This window comes from Oncorhynchus mykiss, chromosome 14, assembly GCF_013265735.2.
Source record: "Oncorhynchus mykiss isolate Arlee chromosome 14, USDA_OmykA_1.1, whole genome shotgun sequence".
Taxonomy (NCBI): Eukaryota; Metazoa; Chordata; class Actinopteri; order Salmoniformes; family Salmonidae; genus Oncorhynchus; species Oncorhynchus mykiss.
The window spans coordinates 33,512,405-33,537,552 of NC_048578.1; the positions used below are offsets into that span (position 1 = coordinate 33,512,405).

General features: G+C 47.0%; 1 protein-coding gene across 3 annotated transcripts in view; it reads right to left on the minus strand.

Moving 5' to 3' along the window:
* LOC110487786 (glutamate receptor 3) overlaps positions 1–25,148 on the minus strand; it is a 254,309-nt gene that overhangs the window by 13,305 nt on the left and 215,856 nt on the right. For 2 of the 3 annotated variants that reach the window (XM_036943366.1, XM_036943368.1), the window contains exon 13: positions 17,582–17,829. In XM_036943366.1, coding sequence (XP_036799261.1) covers positions 17,582–17,829 — 248 coding nt within the window. Of the gene's footprint in view, positions 1–16,543; positions 16,659–17,581; positions 17,830–25,148 lie in introns of all 3 variants that reach the window. The other variant, XM_036943367.1, reaches the window with a different exon arrangement.

The window sequence follows — 25,148 nt, forward strand, 5'->3', positions numbered from 1 at the left end:
CAGCCCCTATAGAAACAGACTGGTGGTGCTCTATATAGTCCCTATAGAAATAGACTGGTGGTGCCCTCCTCTACAGCCCCTATAGAAACAGACTGGTGGTGCCCTCCTCTTCAGCCCCTATAGAAACAGACTGGTAGTGCTCTACTCTACATCCCCTATAGAAACAGACTGGTGGTGCCCTCCTCTTCAGCCCCTATAGAAACAGACTGGTGGTGCTCTACTCTACATCCCGTATAGAAACAGACTGGTGGTGCCCTACTCTACATCCCCTATAGAAACAGACTGGTGGTGCCCTACTCTACTTCCCCTATAGAAACAGACTGGCGGTGCCCTCCTCTTCAGCCCCTATAGAAACAGACTGGTGGTGCCCTCCTCTTCAGCCCCTATAGAAACAGACTGGTGGTGCCCTCCTCCTCAGCCCCTATAGAAACAGACTGGTGGTGCCCTCCTCTTCAGCCCCCATAGAAACAGACTGGTGGTGCACTACTCTACAGCCACTATAGAAACAGAGTAGTGGTGCTCTACTCTACAGCCCCTATAGAAACAGACTGGTGGTGCCCTCCTCTTCTGCCCCTATAGAAACAGACTGGTGGTGCTCTACTCTACATCCCCTATAGAAACAGACTGGTGGTGCTCTACTCTACATCCCCTATAGAAACAGACTGGTGGTGCCCTACTCTACATCCCCTATAGAAACAGACTGGTGGTGCTCTACTCTACATCCCCTATAGAAACAGACTGGTGGTGCCCTACTCTACATCCCCTATAGAAACAGACTGGTGGTGCTCTACTCTACATCCCATATAGAAACAGACTGGTGGTGCTCTACTCTGCAGCCCCTATAGAAACAGACTGGTGGTGCTCTATATAGTCCCTATAGAAACAGACTGGTGGTGCCCTCCTCCTCAGCCCCTATATAAACAGACTGGTGGTGCCCTCCTCCTCAGCCCCTATAGAAACAGACTGGTGGTGCCCTCCTCTTCAGCCCCTATAGAAACAGACTGGTGGTGCCCTACTCTACTTCCCCTATAGAAACAGACTGGTGGTGCCCTCCTCTTCAGCCCCTATAGAAACAGACTGGTGGTGCCCTCCTCTTCAGCCCCTATAGAAACAGACTGGTGGTGCCTTCCTCCTCAGCCCCTATAGAAACAGACTGGTGGTGCCCTCCTCTTCAGCCCCTATAGGAACAGACTGGTGGTGCCCTCCTCTACAGCCCCTATAGGAACAGACTGGTGGTGCCCTCCTCTTCAGCCCCTATAGAAACGGACTGGTGGTGCCCTACTATACATCCCCTATAGAAACAGACTGGTGGTGCTCTACTCTACATCCCCTATAGAAACAGACTGGTGGTGCCCTACTATACACCCCCTATAGAAACAGACTGGTGGTGCTCTACTCTACATCCCCTATAGAAACAGACTGGTGGTGCTCTACTCTACAGCCCCTATAGAAACAGACTGGTGGTGCTCTATATAGTCCCTATAGAAACAGACTGGTGGTGCCCTCCTCTACAGCCCCTATAGAAACAGACTGGTGGTGCCCTCCTCTTCAGCCCCTATAGAAACAGACTGGTAGTGCTCTACTCTACATCCCCTATAGAAACAGACTGGTGGTGCCCTCCTCTTCAGCCCCTATAGAAACAGACTGGTGGTGCTCTACTCTACATCCCGTATAGAAACAGACTGGTGGTGCCCTACTCTACATCCCCTATAGAAACAGACTGGTGGTGCCCTACTCTACTTCCCCTATAGAAACAGACTGGCGGTGCCCTCCTCTTCAGCCCCTATAGAAACAGACTGGTGGTGCCCTCCTCTTCAGCCCCTATAGAAACAGACTGGTGGTGCCCTCCTCCTCAGCCCCTATAGAAACAGACTGGTGGTGCCCTCCTCTTCAGCCCCCATAGAAACAGACTGGTGGTGCACTACTCTACAGCCACTATAGAAACAGAGTAGTGGTGCTCTACTCTACAGCCCCTATAGAAACAGACTGGTGGTGCCCTCCTCTTCTGCCCCTATAGAAACAGACTGGTGGTGCTCTACTCTACATCCCCTATAGAAACAGACTGGTGGTGCTCTACTCTACATCCCCTATAGAAACAGACTGGTGGTGCCCTACTCTACATCCCCTATAGAAACAGACTGGTGGTGCTCTACTCTACATCCCCTATAGAAACAGACTGGTGGTGCCCTACTCTACATCCCCTATAGAAACAGACTGGTGGTGCTCTACTCTACATCCCATATAGAAACAGACTGGTGGTGCTCTACTCTGCAGCCCCTATAGAAACAGACTGGTGGTGCTCTATATAGTCCCTATAGAAACAGACTGGTGGTGCCCTCCTCCTCAGCCCCTATATAAACAGACTGGTGGTGCCCTCCTCCTCAGCCCCTATAGAAACAGACTGGTGGTGCCCTCCTCTTCAGCCCCTATAGAAACAGACTGGTGGTGCCCTACTCTACTTCCCCTATAGAAACAGACTGGTGGTGCCCTCCTCTTCACCCCCTATAGAAACAGACTGGTGGTGCCCTCCTCTTCAGCCCCTATAGAAACAGACTGGTGGTGCCTTCCTCCTCAGCCCCTATAGAAACAGACTGGTGGTGCCCTCCTCTTCAGCCCCTATAGGAACAGACTGGTGGTGCCCTCCTCTACAGCCCCTATAGAAACAGACTGGTGGTGCCCTCCTCTTCAGCCCCTATAGAAACGGACTGGTGGTGCCCTACTATACATCCCCTATAGAAACAGACTGGTGGTGCTCTACTCTACATCCCCTATAGAAACAGACTGGTGGTGCCCTACTATACACCCCCTATAGAAACAGACTGGTGGTGCTCTACTCTACATCCCCTATAGAAACAGACTGGTGGTGCTCTACTCTACAGCCCCTATAGAAACAGACTGGTGGTGCTCTATATAGTCCCTATAGAAACAGACTGGTGGTGCCCTCCTCTACAGCCCCTATAGAAACAGACTGGTGGTGCCCTCCTCTTCAGCCCCTATAGAAACAGACTGGTAGTGCTCTACTCTACATCCCCTATAGAAACAGACTGGTGGTGCCCTCCTCTTCAGCCCCTATAGAAACAGACTGGTGGTGCTCTACTCTACATCCCGTATAGAAACAGACTGGTGGTGTCCTACTCTACATCCCCTATAGAAACAGACTGGTGGTGCCCTACTCTACTTCCCCTATAGAAACAGACTGGTGGTGCCCTCCTCTTCAGCCCCTATAGAAACAGACTGGTGGTGCCCTCCTCTTCAGCCCCTATAGAAACAGACTGGTAGTGCTCTACTCTACATCCCCTATAGAAACAGACTGGTGGTGCCCTCCTCTTCAGCCCCTATAGAAACAGACTGGTGGTGCTCTACTCTACATCCCGTATAGAAACAGACTGGTGGTGTCCTACTCTACATCCCCTATAGAAACAGACTGGTGGTGCCCTACTCTACTTCCCCTATAGAAACAGACTGGTGGTGCCCTCCTCTTCAGCCCCTATAGAAACAGACTGGTGGTGCCCTCCTCCTCAGCCCCTATAGAAACAGACTGGTGGTGCTCTATATAGTCCCTATAGAAACAGACTGGTGGTGCCCTCCTCTACAGCCCCTATAGAAACAGACTGGTGGTGCCCTCCTCTTCAGCCCCTATAGAAACGGACTGGTGGTGCCCTACTATACATCCCCTATAGAAACAGACTGGTGGTGCTCTACTCTACATCCCCTATAGAAACAGACTGGTGGTGCCCTACTATACACCCCCTATAGAAACAGACTGGTGGTGCTCTACTCTACATCCCCTATAGAAACAGACTGGTGGTGCTCTACTCTACAGCCCCTATAGAAACAGACTGGTGGTGCTCTATATAGTCCCTATAGAAACAGACTGGTGGTGCCCTCCTCTACAGCCCCTATAGAAACAGACTGGTGGTGCCCTCCTCTTCAGCCCCTATAGAAACAGACTGGTAGTGCTCTACTCTACATCCCCTATAGAAACAGACTGGTGGTGCCCTCCTCTTCAGCCCCTATAGAAACAGACTGGTGGTGCTCTACTCTACATCCCGTATAGAAACAGACTGGTGGTGCCCTACTCTACATCCCCTATAGAAACAGACTGGTGGTGCCTTCCTCCTCAGCCCCTATAGAAACAGACTGGTGGTGCCCTCCTCTTCAGCCCCTATAGGAACAGACTGGTGGTGCCCTCCTCTACAGCCCCTATAGAAACAGACTGGTGGTGCCCTCCTCTTCAGCCCCTATAGAAACGGACTGGTGGTGCCCTACTATACATCCCCTATAGAAACAGACTGGTGGTGCTCTACTCTACATCCCCTATAGAAACAGACTGGTGGTGCCCTACTATACACCCCCTATAGAAACAGACTGGTGGTGCTCTACTCTACATCCCCTATAGAAACAGACTGGTGGTGCTCTACTCTACAGCCCCTATAGAAACAGACTGGTGGTGCTCTATATAGTCCCTATAGAAACAGACTGGTGGTGCCCTCCTCTACAGCCCCTATAGAAACAGACTGGTGGTGCCCTCCTCTTCAGCCCCTATAGAAACAGACTGGTAGTGCTCTACTCTACATCCCCTATAGAAACAGACTGGTGGTGCCCTCCTCTTCAGCCCCTATAGAAACAGACTGGTGGTGCTCTACTCTACATCCCGTATAGAAACAGACTGGTGGTGTCCTACTCTACATCCCCTATAGAAACAGACTGGTGGTGCCCTACTCTACTTCCCCTATAGAAACAGACTGGTGGTGCCCTCCTCTTCAGCCCCTATAGAAACAGACTGGTGGTGCCCTCCTCTTCAGCCCCTATAGAAACAGACTGGTAGTGCTCTACTCTACATCCCCTATAGAAACAGACTGGTGGTGCCCTCCTCTTCAGCCCCTATAGAAACAGACTGGTGGTGCTCTACTCTACATCCCGTATAGAAACAGACTGGTGGTGTCCTACTCTACATCCCCTATAGAAACAGACTGGTGGTGCCCTACTCTACTTCCCCTATAGAAACAGACTGGTGGTGCCCTCCTCTTCAGCCCCTATAGAAACAGACTGGTGGTGCCCTCCTCCTCAGCCCCTATAGAAACAGACTGGTGGTGCTCTATATAGTCCCTATAGAAACAGACTGGTGGTGCCCTCCTCTACAGCCCCTATAGAAACAGACTGGTGGTGCCCTCCTCTTCAGCCCCTATAGAAACGGACTGGTGGTGCCCTACTATACATCCCCTATAGAAACAGACTGGTGGTGCTCTACTCTACATCCCCTATAGAAACAGACTGGTGGTGCCCTACTATACACCCCCTATAGAAACAGACTGGTGGTGCTCTACTCTACATCCCCTATAGAAACAGACTGGTGGTGCTCTACTCTACAGCCCCTATAGAAACAGACTGGTGGTGCTCTATATAGTCCCTATAGAAACAGACTGGTGGTGCCCTCCTCTACAGCCCCTATAGAAACAGACTGGTGGTGCCCTCCTCTTCAGCCCCTATAGAAACAGACTGGTAGTGCTCTACTCTACATCCCCTATAGAAACAGACTGGTGGTGCCCTCCTCTTCAGCCCCTATAGAAACAGACTGGTGGTGCTCTACTCTACATCCCGTATAGAAACAGACTGGTGGTGCCCTACTCTACATCCCCTATAGAAACAGACTGGTGGTGCCCTACTCTACTTCCCCTATAGAAACAGACTGGCGGTGCCCTCCTCTTCAGCCCCTATAGAAACAGACTGGTGGTGCCCTCCTCTTCAGCCCCTATAGAAACAGACTGGTGGTGGCCTCCTCCTCAGCCCCTATAGAAACAGACTGGTGGTGCCCTCCTCTTCAGCCCCCATAGAAACAGACTGGTGGTGCACTACTCTACAGCCACTATAGAAACAGAGTAGTGGTGCTCTACTCTACAGCCCCTATAGAAACAGACTGGTGGTGCCCTCCTCTTCTGCCCCTATAGAAACAGACTGGTGGTGCTCTACTCTACATCCCCTATAGAAACAGACTGGTGGTGCTCTACTCTACATCCCCTATAGAAACAGACTGGTGGTGCCCTACTCTACATCCCCTATAGAAACAGACTGGTGGTGCTCTACTCTACATCCCCTATAGAAACAGACTGGTGGTGCCCTACTCTACATCCCCTATAGAAACAGACTGGTGGTGCTCTACTCTACATCCCATATAGAAACAGACTGGTGGTGCTCTACTCTGCAGCCCCTATAGAAACAGACTGGTGGTGCTCTATATAGTCCCTATAGAAACAGACTGGTGGTGCCCTCCTCCTCAGCCCCTATATAAACAGACTGGTGGTGCCCTCCTCCTCAGCCCCTATAGAAACAGACTGGTGGTGCCCTCCTCTTCAGCCCCTATAGAAACAGACTGGTGGTGCCCTACTCTACTTCCCCTATAGAAACAGACTGGTGGTGCCCTCCTCTTCACCCCCTATAGAAACAGACTGGTGGTGCCCTCCTCTTCAGCCCCTATAGAAACAGACTGGTGGTGCCTTCCTCCTCAGCCCCTATAGAAACAGACTGGTGGTGCCCTCCTCTTCAGCCCCTATAGGAACAGACTGGTGGTGCCCTCCTCTACAGCCCCTATAGAAACAGACTGGTGGTGCCCTCCTCTTCAGCCCCTATAGAAACGGACTGGTGGTGCCCTACTATACATCCCCTATAGAAACAGACTGGTGGTGCTCTACTCTACATCCCCTATAGAAACAGACTGGTGGTGCCCTACTATACACCCCCTATAGAAACAGACTGGTGGTGCTCTACTCTACATCCCCTATAGAAACAGACTGGTGGTGCTCTACTCTACAGCCCCTATAGAAACAGACTGGTGGTGCTCTATATAGTCCCTATAGAAACAGACTGGTGGTGCCCTCCTCTACAGCCCCTATAGAAACAGACTGGTGGTGCCCTCCTCTTCAGCCCCTATAGAAACAGACTGGTAGTGCTCTACTCTACATCCCCTATAGAAACAGACTGGTGGTGCCCTCCTCTTCAGCCCCTATAGAAACAGACTGGTGGTGCTCTACTCTACATCCCGTATAGAAACAGACTGGTGGTGTCCTACTCTACATCCCCTATAGAAACAGACTGGTGGTGCCCTACTCTACTTCCCCTATAGAAACAGACTGGTGGTGCCCTCCTCTTCAGCCCCTATAGAAACAGACTGGTGGTGCCCTCCTCTTCAGCCCCTATAGAAACAGACTGGTAGTGCTCTACTCTACATCCCCTATAGAAACAGACTGGTGGTGCCCTCCTCTTCAGCCCCTATAGAAACAGACTGGTGGTGCTCTACTCTACATCCCGTATAGAAACAGACTGGTGGTGTCCTACTCTACATCCCCTATAGAAACAGACTGGTGGTGCCCTACTCTACTTCCCCTATAGAAACAGACTGGTGGTGCCCTCCTCTTCAGCCCCTATAGAAACAGACTGGTGGTGCCCTCCTCCTCAGCCCCTATAGAAACAGACTGGTGGTGCTCTATATAGTCCCTATAGAAACAGACTGGTGGTGCCCTCCTCTACAGCCCCTATAGAAACAGACTGGTGGTGCCCTCCTCTTCAGCCCCTATAGAAACAGACTGGTAGTGCTCTACTCTACATCCCCTATAGAAACAGACTGGTGGTGCCCTCCTCTTCAGCCCCTATAGAAACAGACTGGTGGTGCTCTACTCTACATCCCGTATAGAAACAGACTGGTGGTGCCCTACTCTACATCCCCTATAGAAACAGACTGGTGGTGCCCTACTCTACTTCCCCTATAGAAACAGACTGGTGGTGCCCTCCTCTTCAGCCCCTATAGAAACAGACTGGTGGTGCCCTCCTCCTCAGCCCCTATAGAAACAGACTGGTGGTGCCCTCCTCTTCAGCCCCCATAGAAACAGACTGGTGGTGCACTACTCTACAGCCACTATAGAAACAGAGTAGTGGTGCTCTACTCTACAGCCCCTATAGAAACAGACTGGTGGTGCCCTCCTCTTCAGCCCCTATAGAAACAGACTGGTGGTGCTCTACTCTACATCCCCTATAGAAACAGACTGGTGGTGCCCTACTCTACATCCCCTATAGAAACAGACTGGTGGTGCCCTACTCTACATCCCCAATAGAAACAGACTGGTGGTGCTCTACTCTACATCCCCTATAGAAACAGACTGGTGGTGCCCTCCTCTTCAGCCCCTATAGAAACAGACTGGTGGTGCCCTCCTCCTCAGCCCCTATAGAAACAGACTGGTGGTGCCCTCCTCTTCAGCCCCCATAGAAACAGACTGGTGGTGCACTACTCTACAGCCACTATAGAAACAGAGTGGTGGTGCTCTACTCTACAGCCCCTATAGAAACAGACTGGTGGTGCCCTCCTCTTCAGCCCCTATAGAAACAGACTGGTGGTGCTCTACTCTACATCCCCTATAGAAACAGACTGGTGGTGCTCTACTCTTCAGCCCCTATAGAAACAGACTGGTGGTGCCCTCCTCCTCAGCCCCTATAGAAACAGACTGGTGGTGCCCTCCTCTTCAGCCCCCATAGAAACAGACTGGTGGTGCACTACTCTACAGCCACTATAGAAACAGAGTGGTGGTGCTCTACTCTACAGCCCCTATAGAAACAGACTGGTGGTGCCCTCCTCTTCAGCCCCTATAGAAACAGACTGGTGGTGCTCTACTCTACATCCCCTTTGGAAACAGACTGGTGGTGCCCTCCTCTTCAGCCCCTATAGGAACAGACTGGTGGTGCCCTTCTCTACAGCCCCTATAGAAACAGACTAGTGGTGCCCTCCTCTTCAGCCCCTATAGAAACAGACTGGTGGTGCCCTACTATACATCCCCTATAGAAACAGACTGGTGGTGCTCTACTCTACAGCCCCTATAGAAACAGACTGGTGGTGCCCTCCTCTTCAGCCCCTATAGAAACAGACTGGTGGTGCTCTACTCTACATCCCCTATAGAAACAGACTGGTGGTGCCCTACTCTACATCCCCTATAGAAACAGACTGGTGGTGCTCTACTCTACATCCCCTATAGAAACAGACTGGTGGTGCCCTCCTCTTCAGCCCCTATAGAAACAGACTGGTGGTGCTCTACTTACATCCCCTATAGAAACAGACTGGTGGTGCCCTTCTCTACATCCCCTATAGAAACAGACTGGTGGTGCTCTACTCTACAGCCCCTATAGAAACAGACTGGTGGAGCCCTCCTCTTCAGCCCCTATAGGAACAGACTGGTGGTGCTCTACTCTACATCCCCTATAGAAACAGACTGGTGGTGCCCTACTCTACATCCCCTATAGAAACAGACTGGTGGTGCTCTACTCTACATCCCCTATAGAAACAGACTGGTGGTGCTCTACTCTGCAGCCCCTATAGAAACAGACTGGTGGTGCTCTATATAGTCCAAAAAAGAAACAGACTGGTGGTGCCCTCCTCCTCAGCCCCTATAGAAACAGACTTGTGGTGCCCTCCTCTTCAGCCCCTATAGGAACAGACTGGTGGTGCCCTCCTCTTCAGCCCCTATAGAAACAGACTGGTGGTGCCCTATTCTACTTCCCCTATAGAAACAGACTGGTGGTGCCCTCCTCTTCAGCCCCTATAGAAACAGACTGGTGGTGCCCTCCTCTTCAGCCCCTATAGAAACAGACTGGTGGTGCCCTCCTCCTCAGCCCCTATAGAAACAGACTGGTGGTGCCCTCCTCTTCAGCCCCTATAGAAACAGACTGGTGGTGCACTACTCTACAGCCACTATAGAAACAGAGTGGTGGTGCTCTACTCTACAGCCCCTATAGAAACAGACTGGTGGTGCCCTCCTCTTCAGCCCCTATAGAAACAGACTGGTGGTGCTCTACTCTACATCCCCTATAGAAACAGACTGGTGGTGCCCTATTCTACATCCCCTATAGAAACAGACTGGTGGTGCTCTACTCTACATCCCCTATAGAAACAGACTGGTGGTGCCCTACTCTACAGCCCCTATAGAAACAAACTGGTGGTGCCCTCCTCTTCAGCCCCTATAGAAACAGACCGGTGGTGCCCTCCTCTTCAGCCCCTATAGAAACAGACTGGTGGTGCCCTCCTCCTCAGCCCCTATAGAAACAGACTGGTGGTGCCCTCCTCTACAGCCCCTATAGAAACAGACTGGTGGTGCTCTTACTCTACATCCCCTATAGAAACAGACTGGTGGTGCCCTACTATACAGCCCCTATAGAAACAGACTGGTGGTGCTCTACTCTACAGCCCCTATAGAAACAGACTGGTGGTGCCCTCCTCTTCAGCCCCTATAGAAACAGACTGGTGGTGCTCTACTCTACATCCCCTATAGAAACAGACTGGTGGTGCCCTACTCTACATCCCCTATAGAAACAGACTGGTGGTGCTCTACTCTACATCCCCTATAGAAACAGACTGGTGGTGCCCTCCTCTTCAGCCCCTATAGGAACAGACTGGTGGTGCTCTACTCTACATCCCCTATAGAAACAGACTGGTGGTGCCCTACTCCACATCCCCTATAGAAACAGACTGGTGGTGCTCTACTCTACATCCCCTATAGAAACAGACTGGTGTTGCTCTACTCTACAGCCCCTATAGAAACAGACTGGTGGTGCTCTATATAGTCCCTATAGAAACAGACTGGTGGTGCTCTACTCTACAGCCCCTATAGAAACAGACTGGTGGTGCCCTCCTCTTCAGCCCCTATAGAAACAGACTGGTGGTGCTCTTACTCTACATCCCCTATAGAAACAGACTGGTGGTGCCCTCCTCTTCAGCCCCTATAGGAACAGACTGGTGGTGCTCTACTCTACATCCCCTATAGAAACAGACTGGTGGTGCCCTCCTCTTCAGCCCCTATAGGAACAGACTGGTGGTGCTCTACTCTACATCCCCTATAGAAACAGACTGGTGGTGCCCTCCTCTTCAGCCCCTATAGGAACAGACTGGTGGTGCTCTACTCTACATCCCCTATAGAAACAGACTGGTGGTGCCCTACTCTACATCCCCTATAGAAACAGACTGGTGGTGCTCTACTCTACATCCCCTATAGAAACAGACTGGTGGTGCTCTACTCTACAGCCCCTGTAGAAACAGACTGGTGGTGCTCTATATAGTCCCTATAGAAACAGACTGGTGGTGCTCTACTCTACAGCCCCTATAGAAACAGACTGGTGGTGCCCTCCTCTTCAGCCCCTATAGAAACAGACTGGTGGTGCTCTATATAATCCGTATAGAAACAGACTGGTGGTGCTCTACTCTACAGCCCCTATAGAAACAGACAGTGATGCCCTCCTCCACAGCCCCTATAGAAACAGACTGGTGGTGCCCTCCTCTTCAGCCCCTATAGGAACAGACTGGTGATGCCCTCCTCCTCAGCCCCTATAGAAACAGACTGGTGGTGCCCTCCTCTTCATCCCCTATAGAAACAGACTGGTGGTGCTCTACTCTACAGCCCCTATAGAAACAGACTGGTGGTGCTCTACTCTACATCCCCTATAGAAACAGACTGGTGGTGCCCTCCTCTTCAGCCCCTATAGGAACAGACTGGTGGTGCTCTACTCTACATCCCCTATAGAAACAGACTGGTGGTGCCCTACTCTACATCCCCTATAGAAACAGACTGGTGGTGCTCTACTCTACATCCCCTATAGAAACAGACTGGTGGTGCTCTACTCTACAGCCCCTATAGAAACAGACTGGTGGTGCTCTATATAGTCCCTATAGAAACAGACTGGTGGTGCTCTACTCTACAGCCCCTATAGAAACAGACTGGTGGTGCCCTCCTCTTCAGCCCCTATAGAAACAGACTGGTGGTGCTCTTACTCTACATCCCCTATAGAAACAGACTGGTGGTGCAATACTATACATCCCCTATAGAAACAGACTGGTGGTGCTCTACTCTACATCCCCTATAGAAACAGACTGGTGGTGCCCTCCTCTTCAGCCCCTATAGGAACAGACTGGTGGTGCTCTACTCTACATCCCCTATAGAAACAGACTGGTGGTGCCCTCCTCTTCAGCCCCTATAGGAACAGACTGGTGGTGCTCTACTCTACATCCCCTATAGAAACAGACTGGTGGTGCCCTACTCTACATCCCCTATAGAAACAGACTGGTGGTGCTCTACTCTACATCCCCTATAGAAACAGACTGGTGGTGCTCTACTCTACAGCCCCTATAGAAACAGACTGGTGGTGCTCTATATAGTCCCTATAGAAACAGACTGGTGGTGCTCTACTCTACAGCCCCTATAGAAACAGACTGGTGGTGCCCTCCTCTTCAGCCCCTATAGAAACAGACTGGTGGTGCTCTATATAGTCCGTATAGAAACAGACTGGTGGTGCTCTACTCTACAGCCCCTATAGAAACAGACAGTGATGCCCTCCTCCACAGCCCCTATAGAAACAGACTGGTGGTGCCCTCCTCTTCAGCCCCTATAGGAACAGACTGGTGGTGCCCTCCTCCTCAGCCCCTATAGAAACAGACTGGTGGTGCCCTCCTCTTCATCCCCTATAGAAACAGACTGGTGGTGCTCTACTCTACAGCCCCTATAGAAACAGACTGGTGGTGCTCTATATAGTCCCTATAGAAACAGACTGGTGGTGCCCTCCTCTTCAGCCCCTATAGAAACAGACTGGTTGTGCTCTATATAGTCCCTATAGAAACAGACTGCTGGTGCCCTCCTCTTCAGCCCCTATAGAAACAGACGGGTGGTGCTCTACTCTACAGCCCCTATAGAAACAGACGGGTGGTGCCCTCCTCTTCAGCCCCTATAGAAACAGACTGGTGGTGCCCTACTCTACAGCCCCTATAGAAACAGACTGCTGGTGCCCTCCTCTTCAGCCCCTATAGAAACAGACGGGTGGTGCCCTCCTCTTCAGCCCCTATAGTAACTAATTAGGTTTGTTAAATATGATGAATGGTTAATATATGTCTCGGGTTCCACTGGTGAACAATGTCCCCACTGGTGAACAATGTCCACAATGTGGACCTTTATGTCGCCATACATTACATAATCAGCAGGAGACAAGAAGATTACAACTCCGTGTAGAATATTATCTCCCTCATGGCCAATGGTAATAGGGTGACTGTGAAAACATTGATCAATAATGCAGTAATCTGTTAACATGCTACGTGATGCTGGAGCCTGAAACCCGATCTAGGTGATCAGTGATGTGGTGTGTGCCTCAGGATTATAGGTGATCAGAGAAAGGGTGTGTGTGTGTGTGTGGGGGGGGGGGGGGGGGGGGGCAGGATGCTCAGGAAGGATGAGTCCAGGTAAGCTGGCTTTTCCCACAGTTTCCCGTAGAGCCGAGACGTCAGACTTATTGAGAGATACTGAGAGAAAAAAAAACTTTGAACACAACAGATGATCACCAAAGTTCACACACTGTCCGTCTTTCTGCGACGATGCCGTTGCTCATCAGAGATAAACACCAGACCTTGAGGTGTGCACGGTGAACGGTTAAGAGCAGTGGAGGTCCAAATGCTAATTCATGTATGAATGTATGGTAAGCTCACATTTGGATCAAAACGTTGATCCATGACCCTGAAAGGATGGAAAACCATACATACCTGAGCAGGTCCAGATGAAAGGCAGAGAAACATGCTCTTCTAACGCAGCCATCACAGCTGTGAGCAGGCCTCAACATCACTCAGCATACTGACTATACAGCACAGATTATTAGCACAAATGCAAGGTTGAAAAATAGAGCTGCAAAATTCCTGTGAATTTCCCATAATTACCAGGTTTTCCAGAAACCCCTATGGGAGTATTCCCTGAATAAGGGGGAGAATAAGCAAGGAATGGAACCCTGCCAGAAGGAATCCTCAAACAGGGATTTCTGGGAAATCCTAGAATTGTTTATTTACTGGGACTTTTTTTAGTTCGTGAAATTTTGCAACCGTATATCAAAAATATAGGACAAGTATTTGTGTACATTATGGAGATAAAACAGAGAAGCAGAGAGAGAAAGGTCAGGTGTTTTGGTTGGACATTACTAGATATTATAGAGACGTTAGCCACGATGCTATTTTCAACATGTCATATTGGTGTAGCATTGCAGTTCCTGAGAATTCATGTCAAATGACCTTATTAAGTCATGACACCTTCTGTAAACCACAGTATCTGCCACAGATTGTCTGTAATCAAGCCACTTAGCTGACCTAATTCATTGCTTGAGTCACTACTGAGTCATTAGTCATTCAATTGATCTAAACTGTACCAAATGTCAATGCCCTCTTTAAAATAGCATGATGCAAGCTTCATGGAACACAGTGTAAGTATGTTGATACCAAGATGACAAGGCTAAGTGAAACACACTCTTATTGCATCACCTATTCCCAGGATGGATACAGCCATGTCTTGTGACGAGAGTAGAATAGCAAGCGGAAGAGAAAGAAACCTGATTATCACAATGGTTATTGGTCTCAATTCTGGCTCTTGGTTGTAAATGTTGCAATCAAGTGGTAAATTGTTTGAAAACTTTTGACACCACCTACAATTGTATAGATTTTTTTGCTAAAATCATTATGAAAAAGCAACCAATTATAGGGGCAGTTCCACCGTGTATAAAATCTCAATTGAATTGAATGTAGTGGTACCACACCTTCTCTTTCAGATTAGAATTCTCACGTTTGCCCATAATGCTTAGTCCCCTCAAGACTCCGCTGTTCGCCTCGCCTATCTGAGCTGAGCTGCCTCAGCTGAGCAGCCATTTTGGGGGGGGGGGGTTTCAGCCAACGGGCTCTAGAGCCCAGCATGGCTTCTCTAGGCCAGTCGCATGGGATGTCCAGAGAAGCAGCTGTATGACATGAGCAGCTTTGAAGCCATGTTGTGTCTGACAGACAAGAATAATGGAATGAAATACAGACATGGCCTTCACAAGAGGAAGGCGGCAGTCTCTGGCATCTAGATGCCATGTTTTCATAAATAGTTTGTGATAAACTATTTATGAAAGGTATCTTATAAAATACATACTTATCATATAATATATAACTTACAACAGATATATTTTAGTCAGAGATCCATCCAATATGACAGAGATACTGTTATATATAAATAGACCTCACACTGGCTCTACTTTCTCTATGCCCCATATAACACGTGACAGATATCGTCTGCTGCCCTGCAGATGTTAAAGACAGAGTTAAATCCATCTCCTCCTTTTCCAACTGCAGGACAACGCTATCCTCCTCGCATCCCTCCCATCACTGAGAAGCAGTGAAAATAACTAGACTTCCTCCTTGTCAAACACTCAACCAAACACTGGTCCACAGATCTGTATCCTTCCTCACACAACTGTCTTTGTCAAAACAACCCAGCAGCCTTAGCAGTCCATCTCCTTTACTATACTTCATGCTACCTCTCAGCCTTACCAGTCCATCTCCTTTACTATACTTCATGCTACCTCTTAGCCTTAGCAGTCCATCTCCTTTACTATACTTCATGCTAGCTCTTAGCCTTACCAGTCCATCTCCTTACCAGTCCATCTCCTTTACTGTACTTCATGCTAGCTCTTAGCCTTACCAGTCCATCTCCTTTACTGTACTTCATGCTACCTCTTAGCCTTAGCAGTCCATCTCCTTTACTATACTTCATGCTAGCTCTTAGCCTTACCAGTCCATCTCCTTTACTGTACTTCATGCTAGCTCTTAGCCTTACCAGTCCATCTCCATTACTATACTTCATGCTAGCTCTTAGCCTTACCAGTCCATCTCCTTTACTGTACTTCATGCTACCTCTTAGCCTTAGCAGTCCATCTCCTTTACTGTACTTCATGCTAGCTCTTAGCCTTACCAGTCCATCTCCTTTACTACACTTCATGCTAGCTCTTAGCCTTACCAGTCCATCTCCTTTACTGTACTTCATGCTACCTCTTAGCCTTACCAGTCCATCTCCTTTACTATACTTCATGCTACCTCTTAGCCTTAGCAGTCCATCTCCTTTACTGTACTTCATGCTACCTCTTAGCCTTACCAGTCCATCTCCTTTACTATACTTCATGCTACCTCTTAGCCTTAGCAGTCCATCTCCTTTACTGTACTTCATGCTACCTCTTAGCCTTACCAGTCCATCTCCTTTACTATACTTCATGCTACCTCTTAGCCTTACCAGTCCATCTCCTTTACTATACTTCATGCTACCTCTTAGCCTTACCAGTCCATCTCCTTTACTGTACTTCATGCTAGCTCTTAGCCTTACCACTCCATCTCCTTTACTATACTTCATGCTAGCTCTTAGCCTTACCAGTCCATCTCCATTACTATACTTCATGCTACCTCATCTTCCTCTCTGTGTGTTAGCCAAGTAAAGGTTCTTAGTTTGATCTTTCGTTCCATAGACTGGTCAGAGTCTGGGAAATGACAGAAAGGCTACCTTTGAGCCTGGTTGGGCCTCAACATTTGTTTTGGGTTGGGTTGTACTGTAGCTAACAAAGCGCGTTAGAAAATCAAAGCGCTATAATATAAATCTAATCAATAATCAATGATTCCTATCGAGTATTATTAACAGCCTTGCCGATTACTCTGCACCATGGTACCCGATCTGGTGACATCGAGGCTGACCTTGGAGTCACCTCCTCCGCTGCCGCACTCTCCCTTGTCGTACCACCATTTGTTTTTCAATTTGTCCAACAGGCCTTGCTCATTCAGTTTTAACACTGCCAGGTTAACAGCATTTCTTGAAACGATAAAACATAACTTGTAAGAAAATGCACAGGTCCGTGAGAAATCTAATGCATAGTTAATAGTAGTATAGTAGTACTATAGTAGTAGTATCGTGTAGTAGTAGTTATAACGATAATGATAATCGTTGATAATGGTAGTTAGACTACCACCAATAGTGGTTATTGTTATTGGTAATATTATTATGAACTATTATATCTATTATAAAAATGATCTAGGTATGAAAATGACAAATTGTTTGACGAACATGAGCTAGATAGATCAGTAAGGCTTAGATGAAGAGCAGACATAGTGGTAAATATTGGACAGGAGTCATGAGGGGTTAGGTAGTTTAGAAACTGAAGTGTGCGGGACGGGGACACTAGTCATCATCGCTGAGAGGAAAAACAACAGCAGCAAACACCGTGCAATTAACATCCATAACAAGTGACAGTGCAGCTTTTTAAAGGCTACATGGAAACGCCGCTGAGCTGGTAAAAGCATTCAAAGTGATAACACAACGGTTGAGAAGGACAGCACACAGGACAGAAGGAAAGGTCGAACGAGAGAAGAAACAGAGGAAGAGAGACGTTGAAATGATTTGTTAAACTCTAACACCCTGAAATGGATTCCGCTTAGGTTTAGGAAACAACAACAATAAAACACACATACAAATATAAACATCCCATAAATCACCATTTTAAACCAACCTCGGTATCCAAGAACAATAAAAGATATGATACCGTTACCTCTTTGGGTTCTTTCCAAAAACAATAAGGTAGAAGAGAAGAAGAAGAAGAAGAAGAAGAAGAAGAAGAAGAAGAAGAAGAAGAAGAAGAAGAAGAAGAAGAAGAAGAAGAAGAAGGGCCAAACACAAGACATCAGGGTAGGTGGAATTCTATAACAACAAGGAGAATATCGTTATATTATCCCACCCACCTTAATGCTGAGCCTTTGGGCGTGGCCACACCGTATCCTTTAGAGTCGAGGTTTCCGCCCACTTTCATGGTGTCACAGGGTTTCCTCTGCTCTATGTACTCGTTCATGGTGGACTCCAGGAGGAAAGCAAACTTGCCCTTGGACTTTCGTACCCGGGCCACCCCGTCTGGTGTGGTCTTGACAAACACTGACGGTTCGGCCGATTTCATGTATGACCACATTTTCTCATAGACTGCTATTTTGGATCGCTGTTTAGACGGAGAGAGGGGGGGGGGGGGGGGGGAGAGGAGAAGAGAAATACGAGATGAGACATCAAAGTCCATTGTACAGATGTTGTTCTGTTTCGGTACCTCAGAGATCTGATGCAGGACACCTCAAGCCATCTTGAAGTGTTTATAGATATCTTGGAAGATATAGCGGTATGTCTGCTGGTAAGTTCATGAAATCTTTTAGGCCTGTGCATACTCATGAGGAACAAAAGATGCACAGTTATTATTAGACAGTAACATTACACATACTTGGTGGCATACGGCCTGCAGAAGTCTAGCAAGTCAAGCGTTGATAACATAGTAATGACCCATATACGAATTTATACACCATTAAGTGAACACACAGAGAGAGAGAGAGAGAGAGAGAGAGAGAGAGAGAGAGAGAGAGAGAGAGAGAGAGAGAGAAAGAGAGAGAGAGAGAGAGAGAGAGAGAGAGAGAGAGAGAGAGAGAGAGAGAGAGAGAGAGAGAGAGAGAGAGAACACATCAGAAGAGGACACAGATGAGAGTTCCCCGGTTTCCCAGTACGGTGCCTGGGGTTAGGCTTAGTATGCCTGCTATACAATCTGTAGGAGTGAAGAGAGGACTTCTAGCTATCTATAATAAGCAACAATTTAATTATTCAATGCCGCTGGGTTCATTTTGGCAACACAGTTTCAAACTCCAAACTTCTGAATCCTGGTCTGGGCCAATGAAGAGAGAGAACTGCTCCCAAGTGGTAGTGTGTACTGTAGAGTGGATTCTCTCACAACTACAATACAGGTTCAATTTAGAATGCTATCTGAATGCTATCTGGGATCCATGGGATGTCCCTGCCCCCTAATCCCTAAGCCTAAACATAACCCCTGCCTTTACCTTAACCATAAACACAACAATAACCTTGACCTAACTTTTAACTTAAACCTTACCATTTTAAAATTAAACTTCAATGGGGTAGGGATGTCCCAAGGATTCCGGATAGCAACGAACAATTTAGGAGCTAGAGGAGTACAGGAAGTGGGCCAGTTGGCAACAGTCAATTGGACCAATGGGCCTATTGTCAATAGCCTATAGGGTAAGAGTATGAACAAGCTGTTGATATGGCAACACCAATCAGAGGCATTGTTACAGTGGTGTCAAAGATCCAATTGTCTGGGCTTCCCCAGAAGGGTCACTTTAGGTTCAAATACTGAAACAGTCAAGGACTTAATTTTGCCAGCTCAAAGATTTGAAGAGCATAAGGTGTATTGGATTATTAACTGAAGGCAGCACTTAGGTATAACCGCCATATTTCTTAATAAGTCTTGAAGTTAAATGAATCATGAATCATGTCAAGGGGGTGACACTCCCAGTGTTCTCAAGCAGAGTAAACAGCACACCAACTCTGCTTTGAAGTAACACATAGATGCTGTGGGAAATACAATAACAGCAGGACAGACAGACAGACAGACAGACAGACAGACAGACAGACAGACAGACAGACAGACAGACAGACAGACAGACAGACAGACAGACAGACAGACAGACAGACAGACAGACAGACAGACAGACAGACAGACAGACAGACAGACAGACAGACACACACACACACACACACACACACACACACACACACACACACACACACACACACATTGAGCCCTGTGGCTTTGTGAGCGGAGTGGGACTCATCCATTCTAAACAACAGATACACCCATCAATGTCCCTAATTAATATACTGCCCCTGTCTGACTGTAATGTCTATTGTCTCCGACACATCACCGTTGATAAACAAAAGCATTTAACTTTGACTTTTTAACTTTGACAGTTTTTCTCAGTCGCTTTGGATCATTTCTTAGATCAAAAGTGCAATTCTTGATACTACTTGTACAAATTCCAAATCATCTAGTCACTTGTGCACATCATTAAAGCAATGTCTTATTCCTTTGAACAAATTGCAATTGATAATGTACAAGTGTCAGCTTTTTTCCACATTGTCAATTGCTCATGTCATGTTGATCAAAATATAGTAGATGGTTCTCTGTTGAATAGTCTTACCCCTCAAAACATCTAGGCATTAGTTCCTTGCATAAGCCATTACATGCACAATTGCTGAACTATTTGTCATAAACTGTCAAGCATAGTTTTACACATTTCTATTAGACCTTTTGTACAAAAACGTGAATTGATGAATCATGCAGGTGAAATTGACCCTCTCTCATGAAGGAATGTAAAGTGTTAGTTCAACGAACAATCAACCAGTTGTCTAAATTGCTCAAAGGTGCATCTCATGAAGAATCAATTGGCAAGCATATATAGACAGACCACAACACAGAGTTGCAATTTTCCAATAATGGATGACCCAGGAAACGAACAGGGTCAACAGCCAAGAGGAGGAAGAAGAGGAGCAAGGATGTGTGGTGGAAGAGGAAGAGGCAGAAGAGGACATAGGCGCATAATCTGATGACATAAGGGCCACTATTGTAGACCATGTTGTCAATCATGGCCTTACAATGGCTGAGGCGGGTCGAAGGGTGCAGCCGAATATTGGGCGATCAACCGTGTCCTCAATAGTTCAAACGAAGAGAGAACAGGTCTGTCCACCAATGTACAGTGCACTGTTACTGTATATAAGCAGTATACTGTATACTTCCTATAATGCTTCATATTACAGTAGTCCACTTGTATTTCACAGCATACAGAGATATACTCTATACAGATACATACTGCACCTTACATGCACCCACCTGTATGTTTTACAGTAAAATGTGTGTTCGCATAGTTTTTGTTTATGTGAAAGTGTGCGATGCATCACTGTATTTTTCCCCACATGGGACTGCAAGATTCCCTCAAACCGGTGGCAGAGGACGCCTTTTCACACCTCAACAGGAGGAGGCTATTTGCACCATGGTCCGAGCAAACAATGCCATGAGACTCAGGGAAATACAAAGGGCCATTATAGAAGAAAACGATGTCTTTGAAAACATCCATACGGTTAGCATCTCAACCATCGACAGGGTGCTGCATAGAAACCAGATGAGTATGAAACAGCTGTACCGTGTACCATTCCAAAGGAATGAGGACAGAGTTAAGGAGCTACGGTACCAGTATGTACAGGTAAAACATATATCTATGTAACTACTTTACAGCAACATTTTATAGTGATACATAGTACAGTAAGCATAAACTGCACACATTTCCATTGCTGTGGAAGGAACATGCAATATATGTACATTTTATGTCACTCCTCCTTACCAAAACAAATTCAACTGTGTGTTCTGGGATATAGCGTATAATGGAGTTGGAATCAAGTGAACCCTCTCACAACTTTGTATACGTGGATGAGGCTGGCTTCAACCTGACCAAATGCAGAAGGTGGGGTCGGAATATCATCGGTCACACAGCTACTGTGGATTTGCCAGGCCAACGGGGAGGAAATATCACCATGTGTGCTGCTTTTTCGGAGCATGGTGTCCTAACCCATATCCCCCTTATAGGGCCATACAACACCCAGCATCTACTCAACCTTTTAGAGACTCTCTACAGGGCTCTCATCCCTGATGATGAGAGGGGTCTGTTTAGAGAGGATTTGCCAAAGTATGTGGTCATTTGTGATAATGTGAGTTTCCATCGATCAAACATCATAAGGCAATGGTTTGTGACCCACCCGAGGATGCTCATAGAATTCCTCCCACCTTATTCACCATTCCTTAACCCAATTGAGAAGTTATTTTCAGCATGGAGGTGGAAGGTGTACGATCGTTAGCCACACACACAGATGACCCTGCTGGCTGCAATGGATGCAGCATGTGAGGACATCACAGTAGACGCCTGCAGAGGATGGATAAGGCATTCCAAAAGATTCTTTCCACGTTGCATTGGAAGGGAAAATATCCGGTGTGATGTGGATGAGAATATGTGGGCCGACAGACAGGAACGTCTGGATGTGTAGAGACAGCACAACAGTGCTGCGGGCAAGTTGTGCCTTAGGGGTGGTTTCCTGTGTTTCTTTCTAATTTAGTTTTTTTTCCTTTGTGCCCCTTGGGTTGTCCAGTCTCTTTCAATCCCACAAACCCACATACAGTAATATGTAAATAGTACTGTTGAAATTGATATATGCCATAGAAGTGCAGCCTTGTGCATTTTCAATACAGTAGCTGTCATCCAAACTGTAGCCTAAGTTTACATCAGGTAGTACTGTCAAAGTACACAGTTACATTGACAACATGCCTAAACATTTTGACGACCTTGTTCGTGAACAATGACTCAATGACTTATCCTTCTGATGACACTGACATGATCATTGGCATGAATATTTACTTTTGAGAGATGTACTAAGGATTTTTAGTGACTGACTAGCTTTAGAAACATATCTATTGTATATCGCAGTTTGTACAAATTGTTCTGAGAAATGCACTTATTATTTTGCATATGTTAGGGATGATGTGAAAAATGCACCAAAGTGACTGAGTAAAACTGTAACGGAGGGCCTTACAGTAGCTGGCTCAGTGTGTTCCAATACAACCTGTTATGAGTCATCCATCATGTCAGATCAGACCAGAGGGGTGAGAATCAGACCAGAGGGGTGAGGATCAGACCAGAGGGGTGAGAATCAGACCAGAGGGGTGAGGATCAGACTCTATACAGACAGGCATAGCTACATCATCTCTCTACAGACATAAAACGCTACATTATCTCTATACAGGCAGACATAGCTACATCATCTCTACAGACATACAACGCTACATTATCTCTATACAGACAGACATAGCTACATCACCTCTATACAGACATACAACGCTACATTATCTCTATACAGGCAGACATAGCTACATTATCTCTACAGACATACAACGCTACATTATCTCTATACAGACAGACATAGCTACATCATCTCTATACAGACAGACATAGCTACATCATCTCTACAGACATACAACGCTACATTATCTCTATACAGACAGACATAGCTACATCACCTCTATACAGACAGACATAGCTACATCATCTCTCTACAGACAGACAAAGCTACATTGTCCCTCTACAGAAAGACATAGCTACATCATCTCTCTATAGACATACAACGCTACATTATCTCGATACAGACAGACATAGCTACATCATCTATATACATACAGGCATAGCTACATCATCTATATACATACAGGCATAGCTACATCATCTATATACATACAGGCATAGCTACATTATCTCTATACAGACAGACATAGCTACATCATCTCTCTACAGACATACAAAGCTACATTGTCCCTCTACAGACAGACATAGCTACATTAAATCTCTGAAGACAGGCATAGTTACATGATCTCTCTACATACAGGCATAGCTACATCATCTCTATACAGACAGACAAAGCTACATAATCTCTATACAGACAGACATAGCTGCATCATCTCTCTACATACAGACATTGCTATATCATCTCTATACAGAAAGACATAACTACATTACCCCTCTACAGACAGACACAGCTACATTATCTCTCTACAGACAGACATAGCTACATTATCTCTATACAAACAGACACCGCTACATTATCCCTCTACAGACAGACACAGCTACATTATCCCTCTACAGGCAGACACAGCTACATTATCCCTCTACAGACAGCCATAGCTACATTATCTCTCCACAGACAGACACAGCTACATTATCCCTCTACAGACAGCCATAGCTACATTATCTCTCTACAGACATACATAGCTACATCATCTCTGTAGAGACAGATAGCTACATCATCATCAGGAAGGAACAGAGGGAGGAAGGGACGAGGGAGGAAGGGACGGAGGGAGGAAGGGATGGAGGGAGGAAGGGATGGAGGGAGGGAGGAAAGGACGAGGGAGGAAGGGATGGAGGGAGGAAGGAATGGAGGGAGGAAGGAACAGAGGGAGGGAGGAAGGGATGGAGGGAAGAAAGGATGAGGGAGGAAGGAACAGAGGGAGGAAGGGATGGAGGGAGGAAGGGATGGAGGGAGGAAGGGACGGAGGGAGGAAGGGATGGAGGGAGGAAGGGATGGAGGGAGGAAAAGCTTTCTGGAGCACTCCGACATGCAGGTTGGTCAAGACGAGCGCACACACACACACACACACACACACACACACACACACACACACACACACAGAGAGAGAGAGAGAGAGATAATTCCTTCTTACATTGGGCTGGCCTTTCTCTGTCTACAGTCTGTTTGGCCCCATACTGTTCTATTCTACTGAGGACTGCCGCATGATGCAATGACAAGAACAGAACAAAGGCTTATGCGCGTGTGTGTGTGTGTGTGTGTGTGTGTGTGTGTGTGTGTGTGTGTGTGTGTGTGTGTGTGTGTGTGCGCTCGTGTGTGCGCTCGTGTGTGCGCTCGTGTGTGCGCTCGTGTGTGTAAATGGGCGCTGGTGTGTGCGCGTGTGCGTGTGTGCGTGTGCGTGTGTGCGTATGCGTGCGTGTGTGTGTGTGTGTGTGTGTGTGCGTGTGTGTGTGTGTGTGTGTGTGGGCTTGCAAGGGTGTGGATCATTAGTAAAAAATATCCTTCTCCATCAACATTTAAGCTGCATGTAGTTGCTTATGAACCAAACTGAAGGAGCCATTAAAACACATCTAGTAAAGGACCTTTGATTAAAGTGCAGAGTCAAAATAAATGTCACTCTTCATTCTAAACAGCCCCTTAATCTGTATCGATTCTAAGTCAGGTTAGACAGATGGCACCAAGGATGCATCTTAAATGGCACCCTATTCTCTATATAGTCCCCATAGGGCTCTGGTGAAAAGTAGTACACTATACAGTAGAGAAGAGGGTAACGTTTGGGATGCAGATCCTCTGTCCACCGGCCTTAGAACTGCAGCGCAGGCTTTGAATTCATCCCCTGGCATTGCAAGTTGCTTTCATCACTCTACCAACACAGTGAACACTTAGTTTATATTTAAAACTCTTCACTTAGATAATATTTAAAACTCTACCCTCAAACACCCAACAGCACATTTCTGTTGTTGTCATTCTTTCATTATTCAACAGTGTTAGGCAGGACTACCTGTATAGATGTCATTATTCAACAGTGTTAGGCAGGACTACCTGTATAGATGTCATTATTCAACAGTGTTAGGCAGGACTACCTACCTGTATATATGTCATTATTCAACAGTGTTAGGCAGGACTACCTACCTGTATATATGTCATTATTCAACAGTGTTAGGCAGGACTACCTACCTGTATAGATGTCATTATTCAACAGTGTTAGGCAGGACTACCTGTATATATGTCATTATTCAACAGTGTTAGGCAGGACTACCTGTATAGATGTCATTATTCAACAGTGTTAGGCAGGACTACCTG